This window comes from Lygodium microphyllum, chromosome 8 (assembly GCF_053477565.2).
Source record: "Lygodium microphyllum isolate KBCC chromosome 8, Lygodium_microphyllum_v1.1.10, whole genome shotgun sequence".
NCBI classification, from domain to species: Eukaryota; Viridiplantae; Streptophyta; class Polypodiopsida; order Schizaeales; family Lygodiaceae; genus Lygodium; species Lygodium microphyllum.
This window is the reverse complement of record NC_141142.1, coordinates 40,214,906-40,242,289: the sequence shown is the minus strand read 5'-3', so window position 1 is coordinate 40,242,289 and position 27,384 is coordinate 40,214,906. Positions and strand designations below refer to the sequence as shown.

The window sequence follows — 27,384 nt, the reverse complement described above, 5'->3', positions numbered from 1 at the left end:
AAAAGCAAAGGGAGTCTATCCAGAAATTGCTTAAAAGGTGCAATGGGTTGTGCAAGCATCTCAACCTGTAGAGGAAAATGGTCGGACAAGGCGTATTGCTGCAACACTTTCATTTCCAGCATCTCAGGAAGAAAAGCATCATCCTGCATGATGTACATGCGGTCCAACCGCGACCATGTAGTTATATATTGCGCAGAATGAAAAGTAAACCCTGTAGAAGAAGGGTGTAGCCATGACCAGAGGTCTTTCTTAAGTGCCGCACGAGCAAACGCATTCCACACACGGCTTTCCGAAGCGTCCATCACCAAATGATCTGATATGGACTATGAAGGATCAACACACATATTAAAATCCCCCATCAAAAACCCCTGTCTGCTAAGTGACAAGGAGGTCTGCAAAGTATTCCAGAGATCCCGACGGGATAAGGGGTCGTTTGGAGCATAGAGCCCAAGTAACCATAAGATCTCTCCTTCAAATAAAAACTTCAATCACCACAAAACGACCATGTACATCATTTTTAATAAGAACAGGCTGATATTTCTCATGTACAATCATAAGGACACCAGAATAATGCATGGCATGTGTCCTTGCGTAAAACAAGCGAAACCCATGGCAATCCACAACTTTCCGTGCTTCACCGTGACTCTTGTGCTCAACAACACACAAGACATCCCAGTGATTCTCATGCAATAAACTCCACATGGCATGTTGCTTATTGCGAGAACAAATGCCTCGCACATTGCACATGGCTAACTTCTTGTGTATTCAAAAAGAAAATCAAGAACGAGGCAAAGCTTGCCTCGATTTAACCTTTTCTACTAGAATGTCAAGGTGAGAATCCACAAAATCAAAAGCAACCTGAGTATAAGAACGTTCCTGGTGATCCATTGTGTCTTCCGAAGTATGCTTGATGCATTTGCCCACAAGTTGGAAGTCAGGACCAGGTGGCATCTCCTCTGTGCAAGGAACCATATCCTCTGGTTCCTCGGTTTCAGAATCCGGACCAAGGGCTGCCACCGTTTGGTCAATAAAGGCCATGTCCAAATCCAGCCATGTTGTATCACCACTTTAACAAGAGATCTAAAGCTATTTGCAAGGCGCTCTCTCTCTCTCTCTCTGTGCACTTGACCTTTGTGATCAGGCACTCCCTTTCTCAGACCATGTCACTTGCGGGCTAGGATTTACTGCAGGGCGAAACGTTATTTTGCAGGAGATCAGCACTTCAAGTCACAGCTTTGGCCCCCAGCCTGCACAGGTCCACACAACGGCAGTTCTCTCTCTCTCTTACGGGTCAACAGGATAGGCAAGGGCAGGGCAAAACGGACTCTGCACTAGTCTGAGGAGAGAACTCAGACAGGGCGCAGGGCAGGTGAGCACGTTCGCACCGCAAGGGGAGTCAGGATCCCGACCAGGGCAAACGATGGATGGACAAGGCAAAAGACGGGAAGGCAAGGAACGAACAGGGTAACGAGGCGCTACGTGTAGAAACGGCCGTCCGCAGCGAGTCTCGACCATCCATATGGCAAACGACAGATGGACAAGGCAGAAGACGGCAAGGCAAGGAACAAACAGGGTAACGAGGCGCTACGTGTAGAAATGGCCGTCCACAGCGAGTCTTGACCATCCACAGTGCAAAGCGACTGAGCAGACGGATACAAAACGACTCAGCAGACGAAGGAAAATTCTAGAGGAATACCGTCCAAAACTCAAGGGGCACGAGATCCCATTATCCTCCCAGCCTTGCCTAGTTATTGCTAGCAACTCCCATCGTGATCCGATTGCCAGCCGTCACTTGTTAGTGAGTCCTACTATTCCTAGGCTCTCTTAAATTCTAGGCTCCCCTAAACCCCATCCGGGCGCCCAAGGCCCCGGACGGTCATGCCTTGTGTCTGTTTCCCGTAATTTACCTTATAAATATAACATTTCCTTCCCCTTAAGAATCGGTTTCGTCCTCAAAAACGATACTTGGAAGGTCTAACTGTAAATTGGGAAACCTTTTCCTTAAGGTGCTTACTCGCTCCCATGTTGAGCTTTCTTTTGAACAATCTTTCCACTTAACCAAACATTCTTGATAAATAGTATTCCTTGTTCGTCTGTTACGAACATTTAATATTCTTTCTGGTTCATGTGGATTAGATTGGTCATCTAATAGCTCCTCAATGTTATCATTTAAGATTAGATTATCCAAATCACCCAGCTTTTTCCTTAACTTACTTACATGAAAAACTGGATGTATTTTACTACCAGCAGGTAGTTGGAGCTTGTAAGCCAGTTCTCCCACCTTTTTAAGTATTGTGAAAGGACCACAATACCTGGGTGAAAGCTTTGGACATTGTCCCTTTTTCATGGTTTTAGTTTGTTCAGGCATCTTAAGATAGACCAATTCTCCTTCTTTAAAGGAGATGTCTCTTCGGTGAGGATCTGCATATGCTCTAGCTCGATTTTGAGCTTTTTTAATATTTTCTTGAGCAAATTTTAACATACTATTCATATCCTCCAAAAAATCCTTAGCTGCCTGAACCTTTTCCTTATGCAGTCCTGTTGCATAAGGAGCTCTGGGCTGAAGCCCATACATTAACATAAATGGACTATATCCAATGGAAGAGTGCTTGGCACTATTATATGCAAACTCTGCTATCAGTAGATACTCTTCCCAATTAGTTTGCCTTTTACTTACATATGCCCTAAGCATATCTTCAAGGATTTGGTTAACCCTTTCAGTTTGCCCATCAGTTTGCGGGTGATCCGCCGTACTCATGCTAAGTTTAGTATCCAACTTCCTAAATACCGCACGCCAAAATTGACTATCAAATTTTCTATCGCGATCAGAAACTATATTTGCTGGAAGGCCATACAATCGGTAGCTGGAAGGCCATACAATCGGTATATGTTCTCTATGAACAACCTAGCCAATTCTGATGTTTTAACATCAATTGAAGTTGGAATGAACCTAGCCATTTTGGTTAACCTATCCACAATCACCCACACAGAGTCGTGCCCCCTCTGTGTTCTGGGTAAAGCAACAATAAAATCCATGGAGATACTCTCCCATTTTCCCGAAGGAATCTCGTCAAGGACGTCCTTATTCATTCCACGCCAATAGAATTGCCTTTTAATAAGACTATAAGTCTTATTAACTCCTGGATGTCCCGCGCTAGGGGTATCATGACACTCAAAGAGTATCTGGCGCCTAATTTCTATATCTTTCGGGACACATACCCTACCCTTGTAGAGTAAATAACCATTATCAATGGTAAAATTCTTCCACTTGAATCCGGTTTGAGCAACCCCTGATGCTCCATTTTCTTGTTGAACATCCTCAAATATTCCTTCCTCAGTAGAAGCACTTTCATTTGAATCCCCATTTCTTATTGCTTCCCATATATTGGAATATGCCGGATCAACCTGGCATTTCCCTTTTAAAGATTCAAGCAAGTCGGAAGAGAACTGAGTAAAACTCAATTCATTTATGATGGGCATTCTGCTGAGTGCATCAGCTACTATATTATACTTTTCTTTTCTATATCTTATCTCATAGTCGAACTCTTGGAGGAGTTCGGCCCATCTGGCTTTACGCCCGTGTAAATCCGGTTGATCATTAAGCCACTTAATGCTTTCATGATCCGATAAAATCAAAAGTTTGGCACCGTACAGATAGTGCCTCCATTTCTTCATTGCATGTACTATTGCATACAGCTCCCTCTCATAAACAGAATAATTCTGTTTTGCATGGTCTAATTTCTTGCTTTCAAAAGCAACTGGTCGATCTTCTTGTAATAAGACCGCGCCTATCGCCTTATCACTGGCATCAGCTTCAACCACAAATGGTTTATTGGGATCCACTATTAATAATACTGGAGCTGTAGCAATAGCTACTTTAATTTTTTGAAAACTTTCATTTTGGTCTGTTCCCCAATTAAAGCTCTTTCCTTTCTCTTTAAGTTGGTCTGTCATTGGAACAGCTATTTTGGCATAATCTCGAATGAATCTACGATAAAATCCAGATAAACCTAGGAAGATCTGCAGCTCTTCCAGGTTCCTTGGAGATGGCCATTCAATAATTGCCCTAACTTTTTCTGGATCCATCTTGATTCCCTCTTTCGAGATAATATGCCCCAAATATTTGACCTCTTGTGCAAAGAATTCACATTTAGTTTTCTTCGCATAAACGAAATGTGTTCTTAACAGTTGGAATACTAATTGTAAATGTTCCAAATGTTCTTCTCTTGATTTGCTAAAGATCAAGATATCATCCAAGAAGACTACTACAAAATGTCCTAGATAGGACTGTAAAACACTATTCATCAGCTTCATAAAGGTAGCCGATGCATTAGTGAGGCTAAAAGGCATCACCAAAAAATCATAATGCCCGTATCTAGTACGAAATGCTGTCTTAGGAACATCCTGTGCCTTAATTCTTACTTGGTGATAGCCTGATCTTAAATCTATCTTTGTGAAGAATTTTGCCCCTTGTAATTGATCAAAAAGATCTTCCATTCTGGGCATAGGAAATTTATTCTTCACCGTTATTTTATTAAGTGCTCTATAGTCAACACAAAGTCGCATAGAACCATCTTTTTTCTTTACTAATAAAATTGGCGAAGCCCAAGATGAATTATTGGGTTGAATAAACCCTTTATCAAGGTAATCCTTAATTTGTCTTTCAACTTCTTGATGCTGCGTTTCACTTAACTTATAAGGTGGTTTAGAAATAGAGTGGGTATCCTTATTTGTGTCAATTGGGTGATTTATATCACCCCTATCTGGTGGAAGGCGGCTTGGTAAATCAAAAGGAAACACATCTTTAAATTCATCTAACAGACTACTTAATTTATTATTTACATTCAACTCACAAACATAAGAAAATTGTTGCTTTATATTACAAAAAGTAAAAGTGTTTTGTACAGAAAGAGACCATAACATGTATACCTCACAAACTTCCTTCTTTATCAGCTTCTGAACCTCAGTGGAACACAGCAAAGGATTATCAGATACTTCATGTTCACCTTGAATGACAAAAGTCTTACCATCCCTTTCAAATTCCAGTGTATTATGATGATAACTACGTTTTAAGGATGGTTCCAATCCCCATAGCCACTCCCTCCCTAGAGCAATATCGGCTCTTTCCATGTTCATAATTTGAAAATCAAGTTTATCTTTATATCCTTGAATCTCAATTTCCAAATTGGATACCATTGTATCCCATATTTTATTATCTTGACCTTGCATCATACGAACAACATATTGATGCCCACTCTTTTGTTGGGGAAGTTGCAATTTTTTGACAAGTGCATAATTTATAAAATTATGGGTAGCAGAGTCATCAATCATGACTCGAACCCTCTTTCTAGCTATCAATCCATGCACTCTAACTAAATCATGTGGTCCAAAGGTAGGCTGCCACATAGAAGTTGACATACAACACTTGTGTTGTACATCCATGTGTAAGACCTCTAAAGATTTATACCTTTCATGCCCCTTTAATTCTAAGGTCTGCACTACATGGATTTGTTTTTCTTTTCCCTTGCCCTTGTCCTTATCCTTTCCTTTGTCTTCCCTCTTTTTCCTTTGAGGGCAATTCCAAGTAGCATGGTTAGGGGATAGGCAAGTGAAACACAGCTTTTCTTTTTTGGCTTTATCAAAGTCATTTGGACTTAATTTTGGCCCCACATATTGTTTCATTTCAAAAGGTTGTTTTTTGCCCTTTAAAAATGGCATTTTTCTTTTAAATTTGCCCACAAATTTTGAGGTTTCCAATTCCTTAGACTTGGGCTCCGTATCAGTGAGACTAGTGAGAGTACCTGGACGCATACTATCTTCATTGATTAATGCAAATTTAATTGCCTCTTCCAGCGTCTTAGGTGAACTCCTTTTTACTTCCTTTTTACAGGCTTTATCTAGTCCTCTAATGAATCCTCTTGTCTTTTGAAATTCATCTATTCCTTCCAATTTGAGGATTATCTCACGATATTCCTCCAAATATGTCAACAGGGGTCTTCCCTTTTGTCTGACTTAATCCCAATCTTCCCAATTTCTTTCCATTTCATTTTCAGGAAGAAATTCTTTCAAAAATACAGATTCAAATTGAGCCCAAGTTTCAGGTGTTTTATTTGCCTCCTTTAAAGTTCGCCACCATTTATACGCTTTGGGCCCCAAAGTTAAACTAGCCTCCAGTGCTTGGAGATGTGGTGGAGTATTTTTAAGTTTATGTAAGTCTTCTCATTTTTGGAGAAAATTAAAGATTGTATCTTTATTTCTATCTTTTTCCTCCCCGTGAAACTGAGGGGGTTTCATATCTTTCAAAACTGGATTATCCCTCAACTTGTGGTGGAGTTCCTTAGGATCTCGCATAGTCACATCTAAAACTTTCGATGAAGATGGGATATCCGAGGTTTCTATTTTATTTTTATCCCTTTCTAACAATAAAGTTAATTGAGATTTTATTTCAGTGAGTGTTTGGGTTAAAAATTCAATTTGAACCCCCTGAGCCTGCACACGAGCAGTAAGATCATCAAATTGTTCTCGTGTAGCAAAGAATTCTCCCCACTGTTCTTCTTGCATCTCCGTTTCATGGGGATCTACCATAGGGTGGTCCCCAGAACTAGAACCTTCCATTACTCCCTCTTTCCCTTTTTCTGCCATTAATACACTGGAATTGGAAAGCAAAGATAAGAAATTTGCATACAAAGTAAAGTTCTTCCCTGGTTTTAATGGCAGAGCTACTGTTGCTGGTTTTATTAATAAGCCCGAAGAGTAAGGAACAATTTTTGTCTTCCCGGACTAGACCAGTCACGCTGGAAATGAAGTTCTTCGGCAGAAAACGGGACTAGCACATGAACCACCAATATGTCTTTTATATGTAGGGTGAGTCTGACTGATTTCAGTCAGCTGGTGACGAACCGTTGAATGATTGCTCTCCCAATACGATTGGTGTGGCGTGAGGCACGTGAAACTGCTCTCCCAAGACGATTGGCATGACGTGAGGCACGCACGTGAACTCTGTCTCACGCTTTAATCTCCCTGAGACGTCTCACGCGAAGAGACGTCCCCTCACGGCGTCTCACGCTCCTTGCAGCGTCTCACAACCCCTGGCACGTCTCACGCTTTTCATCTTCCTTTACGGCGCCTCACACTTTTACGGCGTCTCCCTTGCGGCCAATATTAACGTATGACGGATAACGTCTCCGTCAAATCGCCTGGCCTCGCCTGAAAAAGACTTCACGAATGACTAGAAAAACAGGACCTAACGGCTCCAGCAGGATACGATGGCTGCTCTAATACCAATGCAAAGCGACTAAGCAGACGGATGCAAAGCGACTGAGCTAGAAAATTCTAGAGGAATACCGTCCAAATCTCATGGGGCACGAGATCCCATTATCCTCCCAGCCTTGCCTAGTTATTGCTAGCAACTCCCATCGTGATTTGATTGCCAGCCGTCACTTGTTGGTGAGTCCTACTATTCCTGGACTCTCTTAAATTCTAGGCTCCCCTAAACCCCGTTCGGGCGCCCAAGGCCCCGGACGGTCATGCCTCGTGCCTGTTTCCCGTAATTTACCTTATAAATATAACACACAGGCAGGCGCCCGCTTGCAGATAGACGTCCGCCGATAGGGAGTGACAACGTCCGCAAGCGGCTCTGGGAAAGGGCTTCCGCAGGTAGGTCACGGACAGCTCTCTCTCTCTCTCTCTCTCTCTCTCTCTCTCTCTCTCTCTCTCTCTCTCTCTCTCTCTCTCTCTCTCTTTCGTAAAAGGTAATTGTATTAATTACGAAAAAAAAATACAAGATTACTTGATTACAAGAAACATGACGACAATCCAAGCCATCATGTGAAGAGGTGCTAAGTACTACAAGTTACAATTTCATGGCAAGGATGCGGAGGAAATTGCCATATGCCAAGGACGGAAGTCCTCCGTAGAGAGCAAATCAGAACGATGGAGAAGGGCTAACTGCCAATACAGGAGGCCCTTAAGCCTCACAATATGCCGCTGAACATTATGGGCGGAGTCAAACAGAAAAGCATTCCGAATGGTCCAGTTATGCCAACAGTCCCAGTATCGAAGAAAGTGATACATGAGCTTCATATGTGGCTGTGCGGGAGTAGGGTATTTGGGCTGGCCCAAAACCCAATCAAAGGGGCGCAGTGTGATACCAACCACCCCTCGCCAAACGGCCGACAAAAATAACCAGACTTTCTTAGCGACGGGGTAAGAAATAAATCGGTGGCGGGCGGATTCCATAGCAGTGGTGCAAAAGAAACAGGTGCCATTGGAGATTCGTCGCTTGGAAAGAGCCGAAGCAAGCGGAAGACCCCCAATCATCACTCTCCAAAGAAAGACTTTGTATTTAAAGGGTGTCTTGTTGACCCAGCCCTCCATCACAGCTGCCCTCCACCATGACCGGGATTTACGCAATCCCCATAAAGCATTCGCTTTAGTAACTAGCCATTGATTATCTTTAATCAGAAGATGATACACTTGGTTAGCAGAAGCTTTGCTCAAATGCAGCCGGCCTTGTAGGTCCCAATCCTGCCAGGGATGATCCAAAGCAAGAGCAGGAAAGGGTTGTCTGCTATGGAGCACCGTCAAAAGCTGTTCCCATAAAGGCCTATATCCACGAGGGATCCGGAAAAGCCTCCTAGCAGTACGAAACGATATAAGCACATTGCGACTGGCAAGGGTGGCATCCGCAACTGAAGACAAGCCCAAACGTGCCATCCGGTTGAATTGTGGTCTAAGCTCATGTTTACCTTCCCACGAAAGTAAACGCGAGACTGCCAGTAATTCCAATTGAAAGGAGTTAGTAGCCAAGCGATCCTCCGTTGGGTGCCACTGAGCTTTTTGAAGGACGTGTTTCCAGGAACACACCAAATGAGTAAGCAGCGATGAAGAAGAACTGGAAAATCGCGAATCAGCATTAAGAACGTGCCACCAAGAACTCCGGAGTTGGGTATTGCCATGCCGAAGCCCATGGCCCTCGAGGAAATAACGGGCGATAGCGACCCACGGATGATGATCATCCGAGCACATGGCGCGGAAAAGGGACCAACGGAGTGCCTGCATGTGAGTTTGGGCATCCAAAATAGCTCCGCCACCCATGCATTTGGGGGTGCACGCGTGCGACCACGAGATCCAGGAAATACCTGCATGCAATGAGTCCTTCTTCCATAGCATGAAGCGAATCTCTCTCTCTCTCTCTCTCTCTCTCTCTCTCTCTCTCTCTCTCTCTCTCTCTCTCTCTCTCTCTCTCTCTCTCTCTCTCTCTCTCTCTCTCTCTCTCTCTCTCTCTCTCTCTCTCTCTCTCTCTCTCTCTCTCTCTCTCTCTCTCTCTCTCTCTCTCTCTCTCTCTCTCTTTCTCTCGTACAAGGTAATTGTATTAATTACGAAAAAAGGTACAAGTTTACATGATTACAAGATACACGATGGCTGTAAGCCAGCGTGTGTAAACTGTCAGTACAAAACCCGGACAGAGATACACAGGTCATGGCAAGGACACTCTGGAAATTGCCATATGCCAGGGAAGTAAGTCTTCCTGAGGGAGCAAGCTAGAGTGTTGAATGAGATCTATCTACCAAAGCAGGAGGCCTTTAAGCCTGGCAATGTGTCCCAGAACATTAGATGCTGAATCAAAAAGAAAGGCATTCCGAGTGGTCCAATTGTGCCAGCATCCCCAGTATCTAAGAAAATGGAACAAGATCTTCATATGCAACTGTGGCGATGTGGGGTATTTTGGGCGTACAAAAACCCAATCAAAAGGGCTCAGCGAGAAACCAACCACCGCTCACTAAACTGCTGACAAAAGCGACCAGATATTCTTAGCGAGAGGGCAAGAGATAAATCGATGACGGGCCGATTCCACCGTAGTGGTGCAAAAGAAACAATTGCCGTTAGAGATTCGACGCTTGGAAAGGGCCGAGGCAAGAGGAAGACCACCAATCATTACCCTCCAAAGAAAGACCTTGCATTTGAGAGGTGTCTTGTTCACCCAACCCTCCATCACAGTTGCCTTCCACCATGACTGAGATTTCCGCAACCCCCATACAGTATTAGCTTTAGTAACCAGCCATTGATGATCTTTAATCAGAAGATGGTACACCTGGTTAGCCGAGGCCGTTTCCAAATTCAATTGACCTGCCATGAACCAATCGTGCCAAGGGCGATCCACAGCAAGGGCAAGAAAGGGTTGCCTGCTCTGGAGCACTGACAAAAGCTATTCCCATAAATCATGGTATCCATGAGGGATTCGGAAAAGCCTCCTGGCAGTACGAAACGATATGACGACATTACGACTGGCAAGGGTGGCATCTGCAACTGAAGTCAAGCCCAAACGGGCCATGCGGTTAAATTTTGGTCTGAGCTCATGTTTGCCTTCCCATGAAAGTAATCGCAAGGCTGCCAACATTTCCAGTTGAAAAGAGTTAATCTGTAAGCGGTCCTCCACTGGATGCCAACGCCCCTTCTGGAGAACAATTGCCAGGAGCCGACCAAATGAATAAGCAAGGATGAGGAAGGACTCGAAAACCGAGAGTCTGCATTAAGAACATGCCACCACGAGCTTCGAATTTGTGTATTACCATGCAGAAGCCCGCGGTCCTCAAGAAAATAACGGGCTATCATGGCCCACGGATGATGCCCCACACACATGGCACGAAAAAGAGACCAACGAAGGGCCAACATATGAGTTTCGGCATCCAAAATGGCCCCACCACCCAGGCGTTTGGAAGTACATGTATGCGACCACGAAATCCACGAAATACCTGCATGCAATGAATCCTTCTTCCATAACATGAAACGAATGGGCCGAGTGAGAGCATTCAAAGTAGTAGGAGTCCAAGGCAGCAATGGCAAGAAATATGTGAGCATTGGTAGCATAATTGTCTAAGCCACTTTGAGGCGAACATGGAAGGGCCAAGCTTGCGACTTCCAATACAGAAACTTCGCTGCCAATTTCTGTGAAATCCACTGCAGTAGTTGTTTTGGCCGAACCTCAATACCCAAAGGGTACCCCAGATGCCTGACAATGGAACCACGGGGAACAACCTGTCCCTGCCAGCCCAATGACTGTAAATCGGACTCCATGCAACTGAGAATAGCTGATTTGGAAGTATTGATACGAAGACCAGAAGCCTGACCAAAGAGTGCCCAAACATCTAATGCCTTGCGAATATTGTCCTTGTCCGCACGTAAAATCATAAAGCTGTCATCAGCCAAAGATTGACTAATGAAGTGCTGACCCGAAGGAAGAGACAATCTGGCCAATTGAGCAGAAGCTGCCATGGAAGATAACATCGAGAGAACCAGGTGAGTCGCCAAGGCAAAGAAGAGAGGACTCAATGGACAATCCTGTCTCACAGAGCGTACAAGGACAAAGGGCTCTTTAACACCACCATTTAGCATAACTTGCGAAGAAGCCGCAGCACTAATGGTGTAGATCAAGCGAGACATCCGAGTGCCAAAGCCCATAGTAGACATAAGTTCTGCAATGAAAGACCAATCTAAATAGTCAAAAGCCTTTTCCAGATCCAATTGGATCAATACCACTTCCTAACTAGAGTGCCTTGCATAGTCAATAGCCATTTGCACATTTAAGATATTATGCAGAATGTTGCGGCCCTTAATGAAACCATATTGAAGAGGATGCACAATGGCCGGAAGATGCTTATGGAGCCGATTCGCCATCACTTTGGAGAAGATTTTATACATCGAACCCATCAAAGAGATTGGTCTCCAATGCTGCAACAGTGACGGCGAAGGAACCTTTGAAAGCAATTTGATAAGCCCTTCTTTCCATGAGAAAGGCATGAACCCTATTTCCCAAACCTATTGAAACATAGCCGTCAATGGCTTCACCAGTTGGGTAGCAGAACTCTCTAAGAATTCATTGGTGAGACCATCCCAACCGGGACTTTTATCCTTAGGCAGGTGCAACAAAACATCCATAACCTCCTCCTCACAAATATCTGTCTCCAAAGTAGTTTGCATAGCAAGTGGAACCTGATGTCGGACCAGATCATAGAAGACTGAACGTGCATGCGTCACCTGGTCAGAAGGTGACTGAGAAGAACCAAGAAGATCTAGAAAATAATTCCTGCATATATTGACAATAGTCTAAGGGTCAATGACCATTTGACCTTCGGAATTCTGGAGTCTAGTCATATTTTCTCGAGCAGGAGAGGCATGCAGAGCGCGAAAGAACTTATGAGTTTGACAAGCACTATCTTGCAAATTCTCAGTCAAGTTTTGCAATTTGGCCTGCTGATAAGATTTCAACTGAAACTCTTTAATAAGATCAGCCAAACGCATCGCCAGTGACAGCAGAAATTCATCATCTGGAGTGTCCACCAGCAGCGAACGAACCAAAGCCAGTAAGTCCTCCACTGCGTGTCGACGCCGCCGACAAAGAGAGGCATGGTGGATCCCATACTGCCGAGCAATCCACTGCACATTAGAGAGCAATCGTTCAAAGGAAGTAGGGCCCTCCGAGGCGAAGTCCAATAAAAATCTATCAATCAATTGTTGCATATAGCCCCGAAAGAGTGAATGCTTCAAATAAGAGGAGTTGAAACGTAAAGGGAGTCTATCCAACAATTGCAGAAAAGGTGCAATGGGTTGTGCAAGGATCTCAAGCTGGAGAGGGAAATGGTCCGACAAAGCATATTGCTGCAAGATTGTCATTTCCAACATCTCAGGAAGAAAATCATCATCCTGCATGATGTACATTCGGTCCAACCGCGACCATGTAGTTGCATACTGCGCCGAGTGGAAAGTAAACCCTGTAGCAGAAGGGTGTAGCCAGGACCATAGATCTTGCTTAAGTGTAGTAAGCGCAAACGCATTCCATACCCGACTTTCCGGAGCGTCCATCACCGAATGCCCTGAAGTGGACTGTGAAGAATCAACACACATATTGAAATCCCCCATCAAAAAACCTCGTCTGCCAAGTGACAAGGAGGTCTTCAAGGTGTTCCAAAGATCCCGACGGGATAAAGGGTCATTCGGAGCATATAGGCCCAGCAACCATAAGATTTCTCCTTCAAATAAAATTTCAACCACCATAAAGCGGCCATGTACATCATTTTTAATAAGAACCGGCTGATATTTCTCATGTACAATCATAATCACACCAGAATAATGTCCAGCGTGTGTCCCTGAATAAAACAAGCGAAACCCATGGCAATCCACAACTTTTCCTGCTTCACCGTGACTCTTGTGCTCTACCGCACACAAGACATCCCACTGATTCTCATGCAATACAGTCCACATGGCATGTTGCTTATAGCGAGAACAAATGCCTCACACATTCCACGTGGCTATCTTCATGTGTATCCAAAAAGAAAATCAGGAACGAGGCACCACTTGCCTCGATTTAACCTTTTCAGCTAGAATATCAAGGACACCCTCATCCAAAAAATCAGCTAACATAGCAAAAGAGTTCGGACGGCCAACTTTAGAGGTAGACAAAATATCCACTGTCTTGGGAATGGAACGGGGATAACGACGATCCCATGGTGTAATCAAATTTCCGCGAGAATCAAAAGCCAACTTAGCGGGTGCGCCCTTTGGACCATCCGTATAGACTGTCCTAGTAGACTAATTACGAGGAGCAGAAGAAACCATAGTACGCGCAGCATGCTCTGAAGACAACATTTCTTTCCTGCGCATATACGTGCGCATGGAACCTTGTGAAACATTAGGCCCAAGAGCCGACAGGCCAACATCAACCTTTTTACCTTTTTTGGGTCGTGCCTCTACCCAGTCATTGCCACGGGAACCGAAACCCGAAACCGGTTGTTTACCTTTATCCAGAGCTTTAGGTGGCTGGGTTGCATCCTGTGACGGAGCATCAAGCACCATGTCTTCCATAGGCAGCACAACATGCTCATCATCTGAAGACGGTTGCTTTTCTAGGCATTCGGCCATAAAATGCCCCAATTTTCCACACGAAAAGCATTGTCTTGCAAAGTTGCCCCATTTCAAACGAAAGGGCAAAGGATGCATGCCAGAGCAATTGATACGAAGCCATGCAGGCCTTTTCCTAGCAGTGTCCCATAACATAGATAAACGGTTGCGATTCATGGCCCTTAGGCTCGGGGGGACCAGCAGAGTTCCCACAGCGGCCATGGCATCCTTCAACAAAGGCCAATAGACAGCCGGGCAATTTTCCACTTCAACCCACACCGAGCATTCACGTTGAAGGAGGCGCTGAAAGTCTGCCATAGGGGGCCATGGCACAACATGGACCAAACGGCAATCAAAGAACAATGGCAGTTTAGACAGAAGATCAGCCCGATGCTTCTCAGATTTCAACAACACCTCATAGAAGCCTCGGGGTCCAACGAAAATCTCCTCAACACACTCCCCCTATAGTAAATGGTGCAGCCACTGGCGATATGGAAAAGCACTGGAATCTTGCTAGTGAAGAACAGAATAACAGCCGGGTCATAAAACACCGAAAAAGAACGCAAGACAGTTTTCGGGTCCACCGTGGCTTCCAGAACATCTTCAATTCCAGAGTCCGAAAAAGCTTCATGATTATGTTGGACATACTCGCCCAGCAGAGTGTTGGCAAACTCCAGTAAATGCTCCCAGTCAATATCCTGAGAATCCACGGAGTCAGAGGCAACCTGAGCATAAGAACGTTCCTGATGACCCATTGTCTCTTCTGACGTATGCTTGGAGCGTTTGCCCGAAGGCTGAAAGTCAGGAGCAGGAGGCATCTCCTCTTTGCAAGGAACCATATCCTCTGGTTCCTCTGTATCAGAATCCGGACCAAGGGCTGCCACCGTTTGGTCGATAAAAGCCATATCCAGGCCAGCCATGCTTCTCTCCTCTATCACGAAATCCTAACACTCGCTGAGGCGAATAAGAAATCTGTTTACCCTGCTCTGTCACACGTGAGCTGTTACCTGAGCCAGAGAGGACGGCAACTGCTCTGCAGATTCCGGTGGCAGCTGACGGGGGCGAGCCAGACAGTAAGGAAAGTACGCTGCAGGCGCTGTTAGCGGGGCGAAGCCCTGGTCGCAGCAGTAGGGCGTAGGCGGACGGCAGCCACGAAGGGGGAAGTTCATGGGGCGGGGCAGCTTTGGCGGGGAAGGAACAGGGCGATGGCCAAAGCCACAGCCGCAAGCGGGGAGGCACTCAAGCGCCAGGAACAGTCGAACAGGCAACGGGGCGAACCGGTGACGGGGCGACCTGGCGAATAGGCAACCAAGCGACGGGACGAACCGGGGACCAGGCGAGCAGACGACGGGGCAACCAAAGCAAGAAATCATCTCTCTCTCTCTCTCTCTCTCTCTCTCTCTCTCTCTCTCTCTCTCTCTCTCTCTCTCTCCTCCCCCTCCCCCTCCCCCTCCCCCTCCCCCTCCCCCTCCCCCTCCCCCTCCCTCCCTCTCTCTCTCACACACACATATGAATTGACATACTTACAAAGGGGCTTCTCGCCAACCAAGTAAGCTCAAAGACAGATAGAAAACAATACATGGAGCCAAAAGAAAAACATAGGGCAACAAGAATAGAAGAAGGGGATCACAAAGTGAGGATAACCAAGATGGTGCAAATGGTATCCATCCATGGAGCAACCACCTTTAAGGATCACACCAACCGAAACCATGGAGCTAAATTGCCAAATAACAATTCTCGAATGCCATAGTCACAAGTGATGCAAAATGGGATGGGGATGGGGGATGAGGAGGAATTACCGTCACTTGGAACTATAAAGAAACATGGAATGGGATGTGGGATGGAAAGAAGCTACTATCCCCACAATCCTCAAGCCCAAAAATGTATGTTACTTGTGACTATGTCAAACCATAGCCCACGCGACCACAGATACATTGGGCTGAATCAAAACTAAATACATTGTATGTCCGCCAGAGGTGCCAAAGACAAATCCAATGCAAAGAATGAATAAGACAAGAATGTTGCAACTATAAAGTGGCTGTGGACAGCATCTTGCCCAAAACCCAAGAATGGATGATTGTAATTGATGTGTCACTCAAGTACTTCGGAAATGAAATCCTAAACTTGTCTAGCAACCAGGTAAGAAATAATAAGGTGAACAAGAGGCTCATCGCATATAGTATAGAAGACACATCTACCACTAGTGATCTTGCAACCACCCAGCTTTATCCCAATTTCCCCTATGAGACCTCGATAAAAAGCCTCCATATGAAAACTTTCCCCTGATATGGAAGCTTAGACCTCCAAATTTGATGCAACCAATCAAACCACTTAGCTTTTCTATCTTGCACAAACCAAACTTTATTTGCTTTCTCAATCACCTATCTCTTATTTTCAGCCATCTTATGATAAACCTGATTGGCTGATTCTTTTCAACAAATCATCTAGGCACACAAAATCCTAGTTCAATCATGGGCATGAAGGCTCAAAAGCAAGCAAAGAGGAATGTCGTTGAAGTCATTTCTCCAAATTTGACCAAATCAACCTGTAAGCCCGAGGAACTGGAAAATATTGACAGCTACAGCGAGAACAATAAACCCGAAACTAGCCAAGAACGACACCATCTCGTACTACAAGCCAACAGTCACATCTGCAATAGATATTAGAAACCAAGCCCAAACATGTCATCTGTGTGCATGCACACTTTTTCGTTCTTCTTGTTCATAAAAACCACATCTTTAAGATAAGGGGAAAAAAAGTATTGGAAAGAATGATCTTGTTGACAGTGATCTATACCAAAGTCCAAAACAGTGATGCAAGTATTGTCACAAAGATCAGAAAAACACAATATTTGGGTACTATAAGGGAACATGTGCAGATTGTGAAAAAAACACTTATGTATTTGCAACAATTTGAGCAGCAACAAACCTTGTACGACCAAGGAAATTTGCATTTATGTCAAGCATGTACTACAATAAAATGATGCAACAAGTCAAGAAAAGGCAGCCAAGAGCAATGTTGAAACATGTCATGATAGGGGTTGCTCTTCTAAAGTTCTTTCCAAAACAGTTGCATAATGATTGAAGGCAATAATCCATTCAGAAGATAAATCTATGCCCTACTTTAACAACTGGCATAACAGAGGTTTCTGGCTGTACTATACACACAGCAATAGCAATGGATCAACCTGCCAATTTCCAGGGTAGCACTTCAAAAGTCGAACATCCTCTCCCAAAATTCGTAACTGCTTTAAGGAATAAACAGTCTCAAAACTTTTAACAAAGCCCTCTCTAGCTCTTTTTTGTGCTCCAAAACCAAAGTCTGAAATAACCTGCATATGCAAAGCCGCATATGAAATATTTGAACTACTAATTCTTTAGCTTTTAACTTCCATAATTTAGCAGCTTAAAACCTGCCTCTTTTTATTAATGACAAATTTTGCTTATAAGAAAACCACCCAAGATGAGACATAACAGCCACAGCTACCATGAAATAGTATTCAGTCTACATATAACAAAACTACTAGATACCTCCAAAATATAGAGTCGTTGAGATATTGTGAAAAAAAAAATCAAACATGTGTTTTTCTTTTAAACAAAAGGACAAGGTCAAATAAAACACATTGGGCCACTAACCTAGTACAGGGAATTTCTGCAACAGATGCAGTGGAAGGAGGAAAAACTCTGGACTATCCACTGCATATAATCTATCCTCAAACCAAGCCTTACCATCTTGTTAAATCTATCATGCAACAAGTATTCATGCAACCAATCAAGCAGTCTGGACATGAACAAAACCTTAGCTTGGGATAGAGTTTGCAATCTGTCTGGATTAAGAAGGATGCGAACCATTGAACAATCAATTTCATAACAGCAGAGAGCACAAAAGAATGCAGAATTTTTTTTCATTGAGCATTCAGAACATGGGACCACTATGCCTGAATCTGAGTATTTACATGCAAAACAACAACATCCTCAATAGAAGCCTTGGCAACATCCTGCTTCACATAGAAAGCGTGCAACAGGTCCAACCATAAAGCCATCATATGACACTCAACATCAAACAAAAAAACTCTGCCCATGCACTTAGGGCTAGTGGCATGCTGCCAAAAGACCCAGACAATTGTCCTATTTGATACACTACATTAACCTAACAGGCTGCACCAGAGGTTTCAAAGGCAAAAGTAGTAAATCATACTAATCATCACTCCTCTACCCAATTTAAAGCAAGCCTGCAAAGGCCATCCTTGAGATTTCAAATACATGAGCTTGTCTTTGTTGTTACAAGAGGAGATTAAATTCAGTGAATCTCTAGGGGTCACATCCACAACAATGGGATATCCAAAACCCATGTAAGGAAAACACAAGAGAACAAAGAAGCAAAGAGCCAACTGAAGCAAAACATAATATACTGATGAAATATGGGTAGAAAGAGTACTCCCTTGCAAACTATGCAAGGGCTCACAAGACATGAACAGACTTGAATCTCTGATGAGCACAAAGCTCAACTAGAGCTATGGATCAATATGGCTTGAGACCATCAAACTAATCTCTGGCATAAAGCACCAAGGATATGATGCTCTGCACTGATCACAGTGCCTATCTCAAATAAGTACACGAGTTGTTTTAAGGCAAAAGTCTTGTAGCATAAGCCACTCTATTTCAGAGCACAAAAGCAGGAAGCTTCACCCACAAGTTATACAGTCTTCACCTTTATGCTTTATGGGTGAAGCAGGAAGCTTCACCCACAAGTTGTAGAGTCTTCACCTTTATGCTTTGTGTCTGCAAGCTTCATACACAAGCTTCTCATGATCAAGTGTGACCTCCAAAATCTTAGGAGAGAGAGAATCATAATGGCCTATAGGCCCAACAAATCACATCTAAGACCTCTCCCCTTCAGAAAACGCAACACTAATTGTATACTTGGTGGCTTATCCTAGAAGCTATAAAGCTTTCCAATTTTGGAGGTGCGTGTGTTGAGCTAAAAATGCATTAGCCTGACTTAAAACAGCCCCAAAACACACTTAATCAATGATGAAAACCTCTTATTTTAAAAAGAAACACAATCCTAGAGAGTTACTATGTCCCACATGCAAAACCCTAGTTTGGGTGCCCCAAACTTTCTAAAAATAGACATGGAGCCCACCGCAATCCCTTAATCTCGTTTTTGTAGGTTTTAAGAGCCGTATCTCTAGTGCCCACATCCCATTCGTGGAGGACATCATGGTCAAAGATTCCCCCAACCATCTGCTACCATCTAGCGCTCGATTCTTCACCACCAATCTGCAATCTACACCAGGTTCCCAGGAGCTATCACCTACAATTTGCTTATGCGTTTGATGTTGACGTTAACCTCTAGTGCTATCACCATCAGCCTGGAGTTGTCGCCCTGATCTTCTCTCCTTTGAATGTTGTGTTTTCAATTTATGGCTTTTTATTGCATTTGCACCTAACAGATGTCCTTCAAATTTTCACTCTCCTCAAGTACCTACGTTTTTAGTCTTTCTCTCTCTTGCACTGCCATCTACATCAAATCCAACCTTCGTTGGTTGCGTTTACTCGTGTTCGACACTTGGAGGCTGCCTTTGTTGCGATTCAAGATCCATTCAGAGTAAAACACACTCTACAGCTCATAACCTCTACCTTGATTCCAAAGATACCAAAATTCGAGGTTCAATATTCACTATATAGTGTGTTTGCAGCATGAGCACTGTATATTTATTATATTATTCATTATATTCACTATCTCTCCTAACCCTAATCCTAATTATGTTCTGAGTTTATTAGTCCATGCTTTGTTGTACGATTGGTTTTGTGCTTTCTGCGTTTAGAGCATTCCTTTGCATGGTATTAGAGCTAGGTACTCTCTGAGAAACCCTAGCCTTTGATCGGAAAGCACATTCACAAAAACAAGAACAACACAAGGGTCAGATGACTTCGAACACATTCACAACACCGCTCCAATCTCCACAACCACACATGGACAAAAACCATCAGGAGTGGGCCTCTCAACTTGCTACCACTCGATCTGACATGGGTTGAGAACCATCAAACTACCATGGAGTCCACTGACCATATCAAATTTCCATCACTAAGTATGACCTCATCCTTATGCATAGGGCTCTGTACAAGGTTGAAGATAGGCTGAGTTTTCTCCTTTAGATTCGGTGCATAGAATTAATTATCTTGCACGACCTTCGAAATCTCCAATATGGACCAGCCATCCACAAATGGCACCTAGCTCAAATTACACATCACTTCCACAATACTTCTTTTCTCAAATGCCAAGCACGAACCCTATTATTTCAGATTCTATGCCAACTAATTCTATATTTTCTATTGAATTAAGAGATGCTCATCAAGAAGGGACTCTTCAAAACAAGCTTTGGTTTGTGAGTAATGAGGAAGACATGTATTTCTTTATGAACTCAAAACTAGGTAAGAAGCTAAAAGAAGAACTTGTAAGTGTTCCTACCCTTCCTTTTCCTTCAAATGATTTTATTTCTCATGCTCAATATGGAGTAGGTGTATCTTCATCTAGTGAATTTAATGAACAAAAGGAACCAATCATGATTCCCACAACAACATCGATCGCAAATCAGTTTCGGCTCCCACCCATCCCTCCCTCATCTTCCGCTGCACCTTCCTTTCCGCTTCCATTAGGTGCACCACATTATCCACCACACACCACACCGAGGGGTTCTACACATTTAGGCACAGCCTTTGGAACCTCTACATATCCATTTCAAGGTGGTGTACCTGTGATGGAGGCTCAACCTCCCACACACACACTTTCGGATTATCCCTCTGGGAGTGCATCCCAAACATACTCAAGTGTGAATCGTTTGGTATCGCACTTTGCTTCTACGGCATGACCTAGTGGACCATCCGATCATTATGTCGTGCCCCAATTGACATTTAGACAAGGCTATTGATCTCAATGCCTTCATCTACATCTACGGTGTCATATGGACCTATGTCCGTTTTGATACCTCCATAGCAATCGGCACTCATTGGACATCAACTGCTATTTCTACCTATCCACCTTTACCCCCTCCCCTTCTTATCCACCACCACCACCACCATCTTATCCCATCTATCCAACTTTACAGACACCTCATGGTTCTAGCTCCTCATCCGCCAAGCATGCATTAAATGACAAGACTCATTTCAATGGATCAAACTACACCACTTAGGCAAATTTGATGAGGCATGTCTTAGACTCTCAGAACCTATGGGATTTAGTGCAGGGGTTGGAACCCCGACCTAATCCCACGCTTCTCCCATCCGAGATCATCCACTCATGAAAGGCTCGTAATGTCTCTATTATTGACATGCTTATGTAAGACTTATTGCTTGAGTTTCACTCTCAGCTTCAGCATTTTGACTTAGCATCCGAGCATTGGGCACACTTGATTGCCCGCTATGTGGCTCGAGATAGGACCTGTCACATCAATTTGAATCATGAGCTTCAAAAATTCAAAATCACAAACAAGGATGACTTGAAAGTTAAGTTGGCCGAGTATCATTGTCTTCTCACCGAGTTCTCAACCATTGGGGCTGCTAAGTTCTCAAATGATCGGGTTACCCTATTCCTTAACAAGCTGCCAAGAAAATATTTCCATTTTGTGCAGCAGGTAATCTCACAGCCTCAGATACCCACATTTTATGAGTCTAAGTATCAATTGTTGCATTATGCACGGTTGTTCGATCAATTTCATAACACATCCTCAATACACAGGGCTCTAGTTGGATCTTCTTAGAGGGCATAACAAGGCAAGGGCACACAAAAATCAAAATCAAAATCACAATCACAACAGGGCTAGTGAATCCAAAGGAACCAATCAATCTACACTGAAACCTGGTTGGCAAAATGTACCTAAAAAGAATAGATATTTATCAACGTTGTCAAAAGGCTAGCCATTATGACGACAAGTGTCAATCTAAGGCAAGAGGCACATAGCCAAAATCCAAGAATCAAACCCCCACATCCTAATTGGATAACCCCCGACAAGGGAAGCAAGGTGGTAGCAACCCTCAACAAGGGCAATGGCAAGGCTATCAGAGTGCAGCGATTGGGCCTGTGACACTCCGAGATTCAAGGATTGAGGGGGTCCCTGAGGAGTGGGAACTGCAAGATGGACCGTGGAAGTCACGGAGGCTCCAAGCACATACTACAAAGCTTGTTTACTCTAACTATTGTTTGACGACCCGTGTTATGCAGGATCGGAAGCCCACCTCCGTGAGGAAAGCTTTGCAGTCTGACCATTGGCGGAAAGCTTTGGAAGCCAAGTTGGAGGCTATTGAGAGAAATGGCACTTGGTGCCTCGCCCCTCTCACACAAAGGTGATTGGCATCAAGTGGGTCATCCAAGTACCTTAGCGATGGTTCTTTGGACAAGCACAAGGCCCGCCCTATTGCTAAAGGTTTTGCTCAGCACCCAGGCATTGACTTCCATGATACTTTTTCCCCCGCTACTCGTATGGCGACTATTCGAGTTGTTCTTGCCTTGATTGGCCATAGGAGAAGGCATGTCTACCAGTTGGACATGAAGTCAGCCTTTCTCAATGGTGACTTGAAGGAGGAGATCTATGTGGAGCAGCCTCCTGGCTTTGAAACCTCGGATGGGAAAGTATACAAGTTGAAGAAGGCCTTGTATGGCCTAAAGCAGGCTCCTCGTGCATGGAACGAGAAGATTAACTCGTTCCTTCAGTCACAGTTGGAATATTGGCGCTCCAACGCCAATCCGAAGCTTAATGTACACACTTCAAAGACTGGTCGTATGTTGTTTGTGTTGTATGTTGATGATTTGATTCTTACAGGTGACCATGCACAACACGTCCAAGCGAAAAAGACAGCTTTACATTAGCAGTTCAAGATGACGACTTGGGGCTTCTTCATTTCTTCCTGGGTCACGAGATTTATCAGTCTCAGAGGGGGATTTTCATGTCTTAGTAGAGACACATTCAGAAGCTCTTGGTGACTTTTGAGATGGAGAATTGTCGAACCATTTCTACTCCCATGAACCCGAACTGGAAGGCCACTTCACACTCAGATTCTCCCTTGACGGATGCTTCCCGCTACCGTCAGTTGATTGGATCATTGATTTGGCTCCTCAACACTCATGTTGATCTTTGTTTTGTTGTAGGGTCTCTTGGCGGGGTTCATGAGTGAACCCAAATAAGTGCATTGGCAGGCTGCCCAAAGGATTCTTCTGTATTTGAGGGGGACTTCTGACATAGGGATTTCTTATCCAGTAGGTACAAGAGCTTCAGATCTTGTTCTTGCAGGTTGGAGCGACTCGGAGTGGTGGGCTAGCGATGTGGACCACTGGTGGTCTACTACAAGCTATTGTTTTACCTTGGGTGCGGGTGTTATCTCATGGAGTAGCAAGAAGCAGCCCACAATCGCCCTTTCTTCTACTAAGGCAGAGTATCAGGCCACGTCTTCCACCACATGTGAGGTTGTGTGGCTTCGGAGATTGTTGGAGAAGCTTGGCTGCCCCCAAACTCGTCCTACTCTTCTGTGGTGCGACAATGAGAGTTGCATTACCTTGGTACGGAATCCTGTATTCCATGCCCGAACGAGACACATAGAGATCCAGTACCACTTCATTAGGGAGAAGCTTCTGGATGCGACCATTGATGTGGAGTACTGCAAGGCGAAGGATAATCTTGCAGATTTGTTTACAAAGGCGCTTCCCCAGGCTCTTCTTCGGAGACATGCCAAATCCCTCAATCTTATGACCTGTCCAAGTTCTCAGAGGGGGTGTTAGAGATTGTCATTCCTAGGCACCTCGGAGAGTTGCAATGTGCAGAGTAGGTCAGCAGCCACATCAACAGCCATGGCAGATGCCACGTGGCAATCTACAGTCAGCCAAGCAGGTGCAGTCGGACAGTTCTATACCGGTCAGCTGCATTCTCGACCTGGTCATTATTTGGCATTTTCTTTTCTGCTATTTATAGCGGCACTCCAGCACATTGTCTATCACTTGTATCTAAAAGAGTACAGCCTGCTGGTGACGGACACAACACTCGGGCTGACAAAGATCGAGGTCCTCAAGGGGGAGACATACGCAGATATTCTCTTTACACCCGTGTATAATTCTACACTCCTATAAAGCATTCTTCACTGCAGATTCTCTCTCTCTCTCTCTCTCTCTCTCTCTCTCTCTCTCTCTCTCTCTCTCTCTCTCTCTCTCTCTCTCTCTCTCTCTCTCTCTCTCTCTCTCTCTCTCTCGTAATGGATGTTATATTTATAAAGTACTAAACAACAAGAGAGTTACAAAAGTCATGGCAAAGACGCAGAGGAAATTGCCATATGCCAGGGAAGTAGGTCCTCCCGAGGGAGTAAGTCAAAGTGCCAAATGAGATCTATCTGCCAATGCAAGAGACCTTTAAGCCTAGCAATATGTCCCTGAACATTAGAGGCTGAATTAAAAAGAAAAGCATTCCGAATGGTCCAATTGTGCCAACAGCCCCAGTATCTAAGAAAGTGAAACAAGATCTTCATATGCGACTGTGACGGTGTGGGGTATTTGGGCCGCACAAAAACCCAATCAAATGGGCTTAGCGAGAAACCAACCACTGCTCGCCAAACCGCTGAAAAGAATTACCACATTTTCTTAGCGAGAGGGCAAGAAATAAATCGATGACGGGCCGATTCCACACTGGTGGTGCAAAAGAAACAATTGCCGTTGGAGATTCGACGCTTGGAAAGGGTTGAAGTAAGAGGAAGACCACCAATCATCACCCTCCAAAGAAAGACCTTGCATTTGAACGGTGTCTTGTTCAACCAGTCCCTCCATCACAGTTACCTTCCACCATGACTAAGATTTACGCAATCCCCATACAGTATTAGCTTTAGTAGCCAGCCATTGATGATCTTTAATCAGAAGATGATACACCTGGTTAGCTTAGGCCTTTTCCAAATTCAGCCGGCCTACAAGGTCCCAGTCCTACCAGGGACGATCCGAAGCAGGGGCAAGAAAGGGTTGTCTGCTCTGAAGCACCATCAAAAGCTGTCCCCATAAATAACGGTATCCATGAGGGATCCTGAAAAGCCTCCTGGCTGTACGAAACGATATCAACACATTGCGACTCGCAAGGGTGGCATCTACAACTGAAGTCAAGCCCAAGCGTGCCATGTGGTTAAATTTTGGTCTGAGCTCATGTTTGCCTTCCCAAGAAAGTAATCGCAAGGCTGCCAACAATTCTAGTTAAAAAGAGTTACTAGCTAAGCAGTCCTCCGCTGGATGCCACTGAGCCTTCTGGAGAACCAATTTCCAAGAACATACCAGATGAGCAAGTAGGGATAATGAAGGACTAGAAAACCGAGAGTCTACATTAAGAACATGCCGCCAGGAGCTCCGAATTTGGGTATTACCATGCACAAGCCTGTGATCCTCAAGAAAATAACGGGCTATAAAGACCCACGGGTGATGATCCAAGCACATGGCACGAAAAAGAGACCAACGGAGTGCCAGTATATGAGTTTCGGCATCCAAAATAGCCCCACCACCCATGCGTTTGGGGGTACATGCATGTGACCAAGAAATCCATGAAATGCCTGCATGCAAGGAGTCCTTCTTCCATAACATGAAACGAATGTACTGAGTAAGAGCATTCAATGTAGTAGTAGTCCAAGAGAGCAATGGCAAGAAATATGTGAGCATTGGCAACAAAATTGTCTGAGCCACTTTGAGGCGAACATGGAAAGGCCACGCCTGTGACTTCCAATACAGAAACTTAGCTGCCAGTTTCTGTGAAATCCACTCTAGTAGTTGCTTTGGTCGAACATCAACACCCAAAGGATACCCAAGATGCCTAACAATGGAACCACGGGGAACAACCATTCCTTGCCAGTCAAATGATTGCAAATCTGACTCCGTGCAACTGAGAATGGCTGATTTCAAAGCATTGATATGAAGACCAGAAGCGTGACCAAAGAGAGTCCAAACATCTAATGCTTTGCGAAGATTATCCTTGTCCGCACGCAAAATCATAAAGCTGTCATCAGCCAAGGATTGACTAATGAAGTGATGTCCCAAAGGAAGAGACAATCCAGGCAACTGATTAGAAGCTACCATATGGGATAACATCGAAAGAACCGGATGAGTTGCAATGGCAAAAAAGAGAGGACTCAAAGGGCAACCCTGTCTCACAAAGCGTGCAAGGACAAATGCCTTGGTAACACCAACATTCAACATAACTCGCGAAGAAGCCACAGCACTAATGGTGTAGATCAAACAAGACATCCGAGTACCAAAGCCCATAGTAGACATAAGTTCTGCAATGAAAGACCAGTCTAAATAATCAAAAGCCTTTTCCAAGTCCAATTGGATCAATACCACCTCCTGATTAGAGTGCCTTGCATAGTCAATAGCCATTTGCACATTTAAGACATTATGCAGAATGTTTCGGCGCTTAATGAAACCATATTGAAGAGGATGCACAATGGCAGGAAAATGCTAATGGAGCCGATTCGCCATCACTTTGGAAATGTTTTTATACATAGAACCCATCAAAGAAATTGGTCGCCAATGCTTCAACATAGACAGCAAAGGAACTTTTAGAAGCAGTTTGATAAGTCCTTCTTTCCATGAGGAAGGCATGAACCCCATTTCCCAAACCTGCTGAAACATAGCCGTCAATGGTTTCACCAGTCGGGTAGCAAAAACCTCAAAGAATTCATTGGTGAGACCATCCCAACCGGGACTTTTATCCTTGGGCAAGTGTAACAAAACATCCATAACCTCCTCCTCACGAATATCTGTCTCCAATGTAGTTTGCATGTCATGTGGAACCTGATTGCGGACCAAATCCTAGAAAACTGAGCGGGCATGAGTAATTTGGTCAGAAGGTGGAGTAGAACCAAGAAGGTCTAGAAAATAATTCCTACACATATTCACAATAGTCTGAGGATCAATGACCATTCGACCGTCTGCATCCTGGAGTCTATTCATATTCTCTCGAGCAGGGGATCCATGGAGAGCTCGAAAGAACTTATGAGTCTGACAATCACTATCTTGCAAATTCTCAGTCAAATTTCGCAATTTGTCCTTCTGATAAGATTTCAACTGAAACTCTTTAATAAGATCAGCCAAACGCATAGCCAATGGCAGCAGAAATACATCATCTGGAGTCTCCACCAATAGAGAACGAACCAAAGCCAGTAATTTCTCCACCGCTTGTCAACGCCGCCGACAAAGAGAGGCATGATGGATCCCATACTGCCGAACAACCCGCTGCACATTAGAGAGCAATCGTTCAAAAGAAGCATTGCCCTCAGAGGAGAAGTCCAATGAAAATCTATCAATCGATTGCTGCATATAACCCTAAAAGATTGAATGCTTCAAATAAGATGAGTTGAAACTCTCTCTCTCTCTCTCTCTCTCTCTCTCTCTCTCTCTCTCTCTCTCTCTCTCTCTCTCTCTCTCTCTCTCTCTCTCTCTCTCTCTCTCTCTCTCTCTCTCTCTCTCTCTCTCTCT

At 44.2% G+C, this 27,384-nt stretch overlaps 1 protein-coding gene across 3 annotated transcripts in view; it reads right to left on the bottom strand.

Annotated features, from left to right (window-relative positions):
- Window positions 1–27,384, bottom strand: part of LOC148032189 (uncharacterized) — a 94,063-nt gene that overhangs the window by 43,034 nt on the left and 23,645 nt on the right. For all 3 annotated transcript variants that reach the window (XM_087682819.1, XM_087682820.1, XM_087682818.1), the window contains one exon: window positions 17,084–17,227. In XM_087682819.1, coding sequence (XP_087538945.1) covers window positions 17,084–17,227 — 144 coding nt within the window. The remainder of the gene's footprint in view (window positions 1–17,083; window positions 17,228–27,384) is intronic.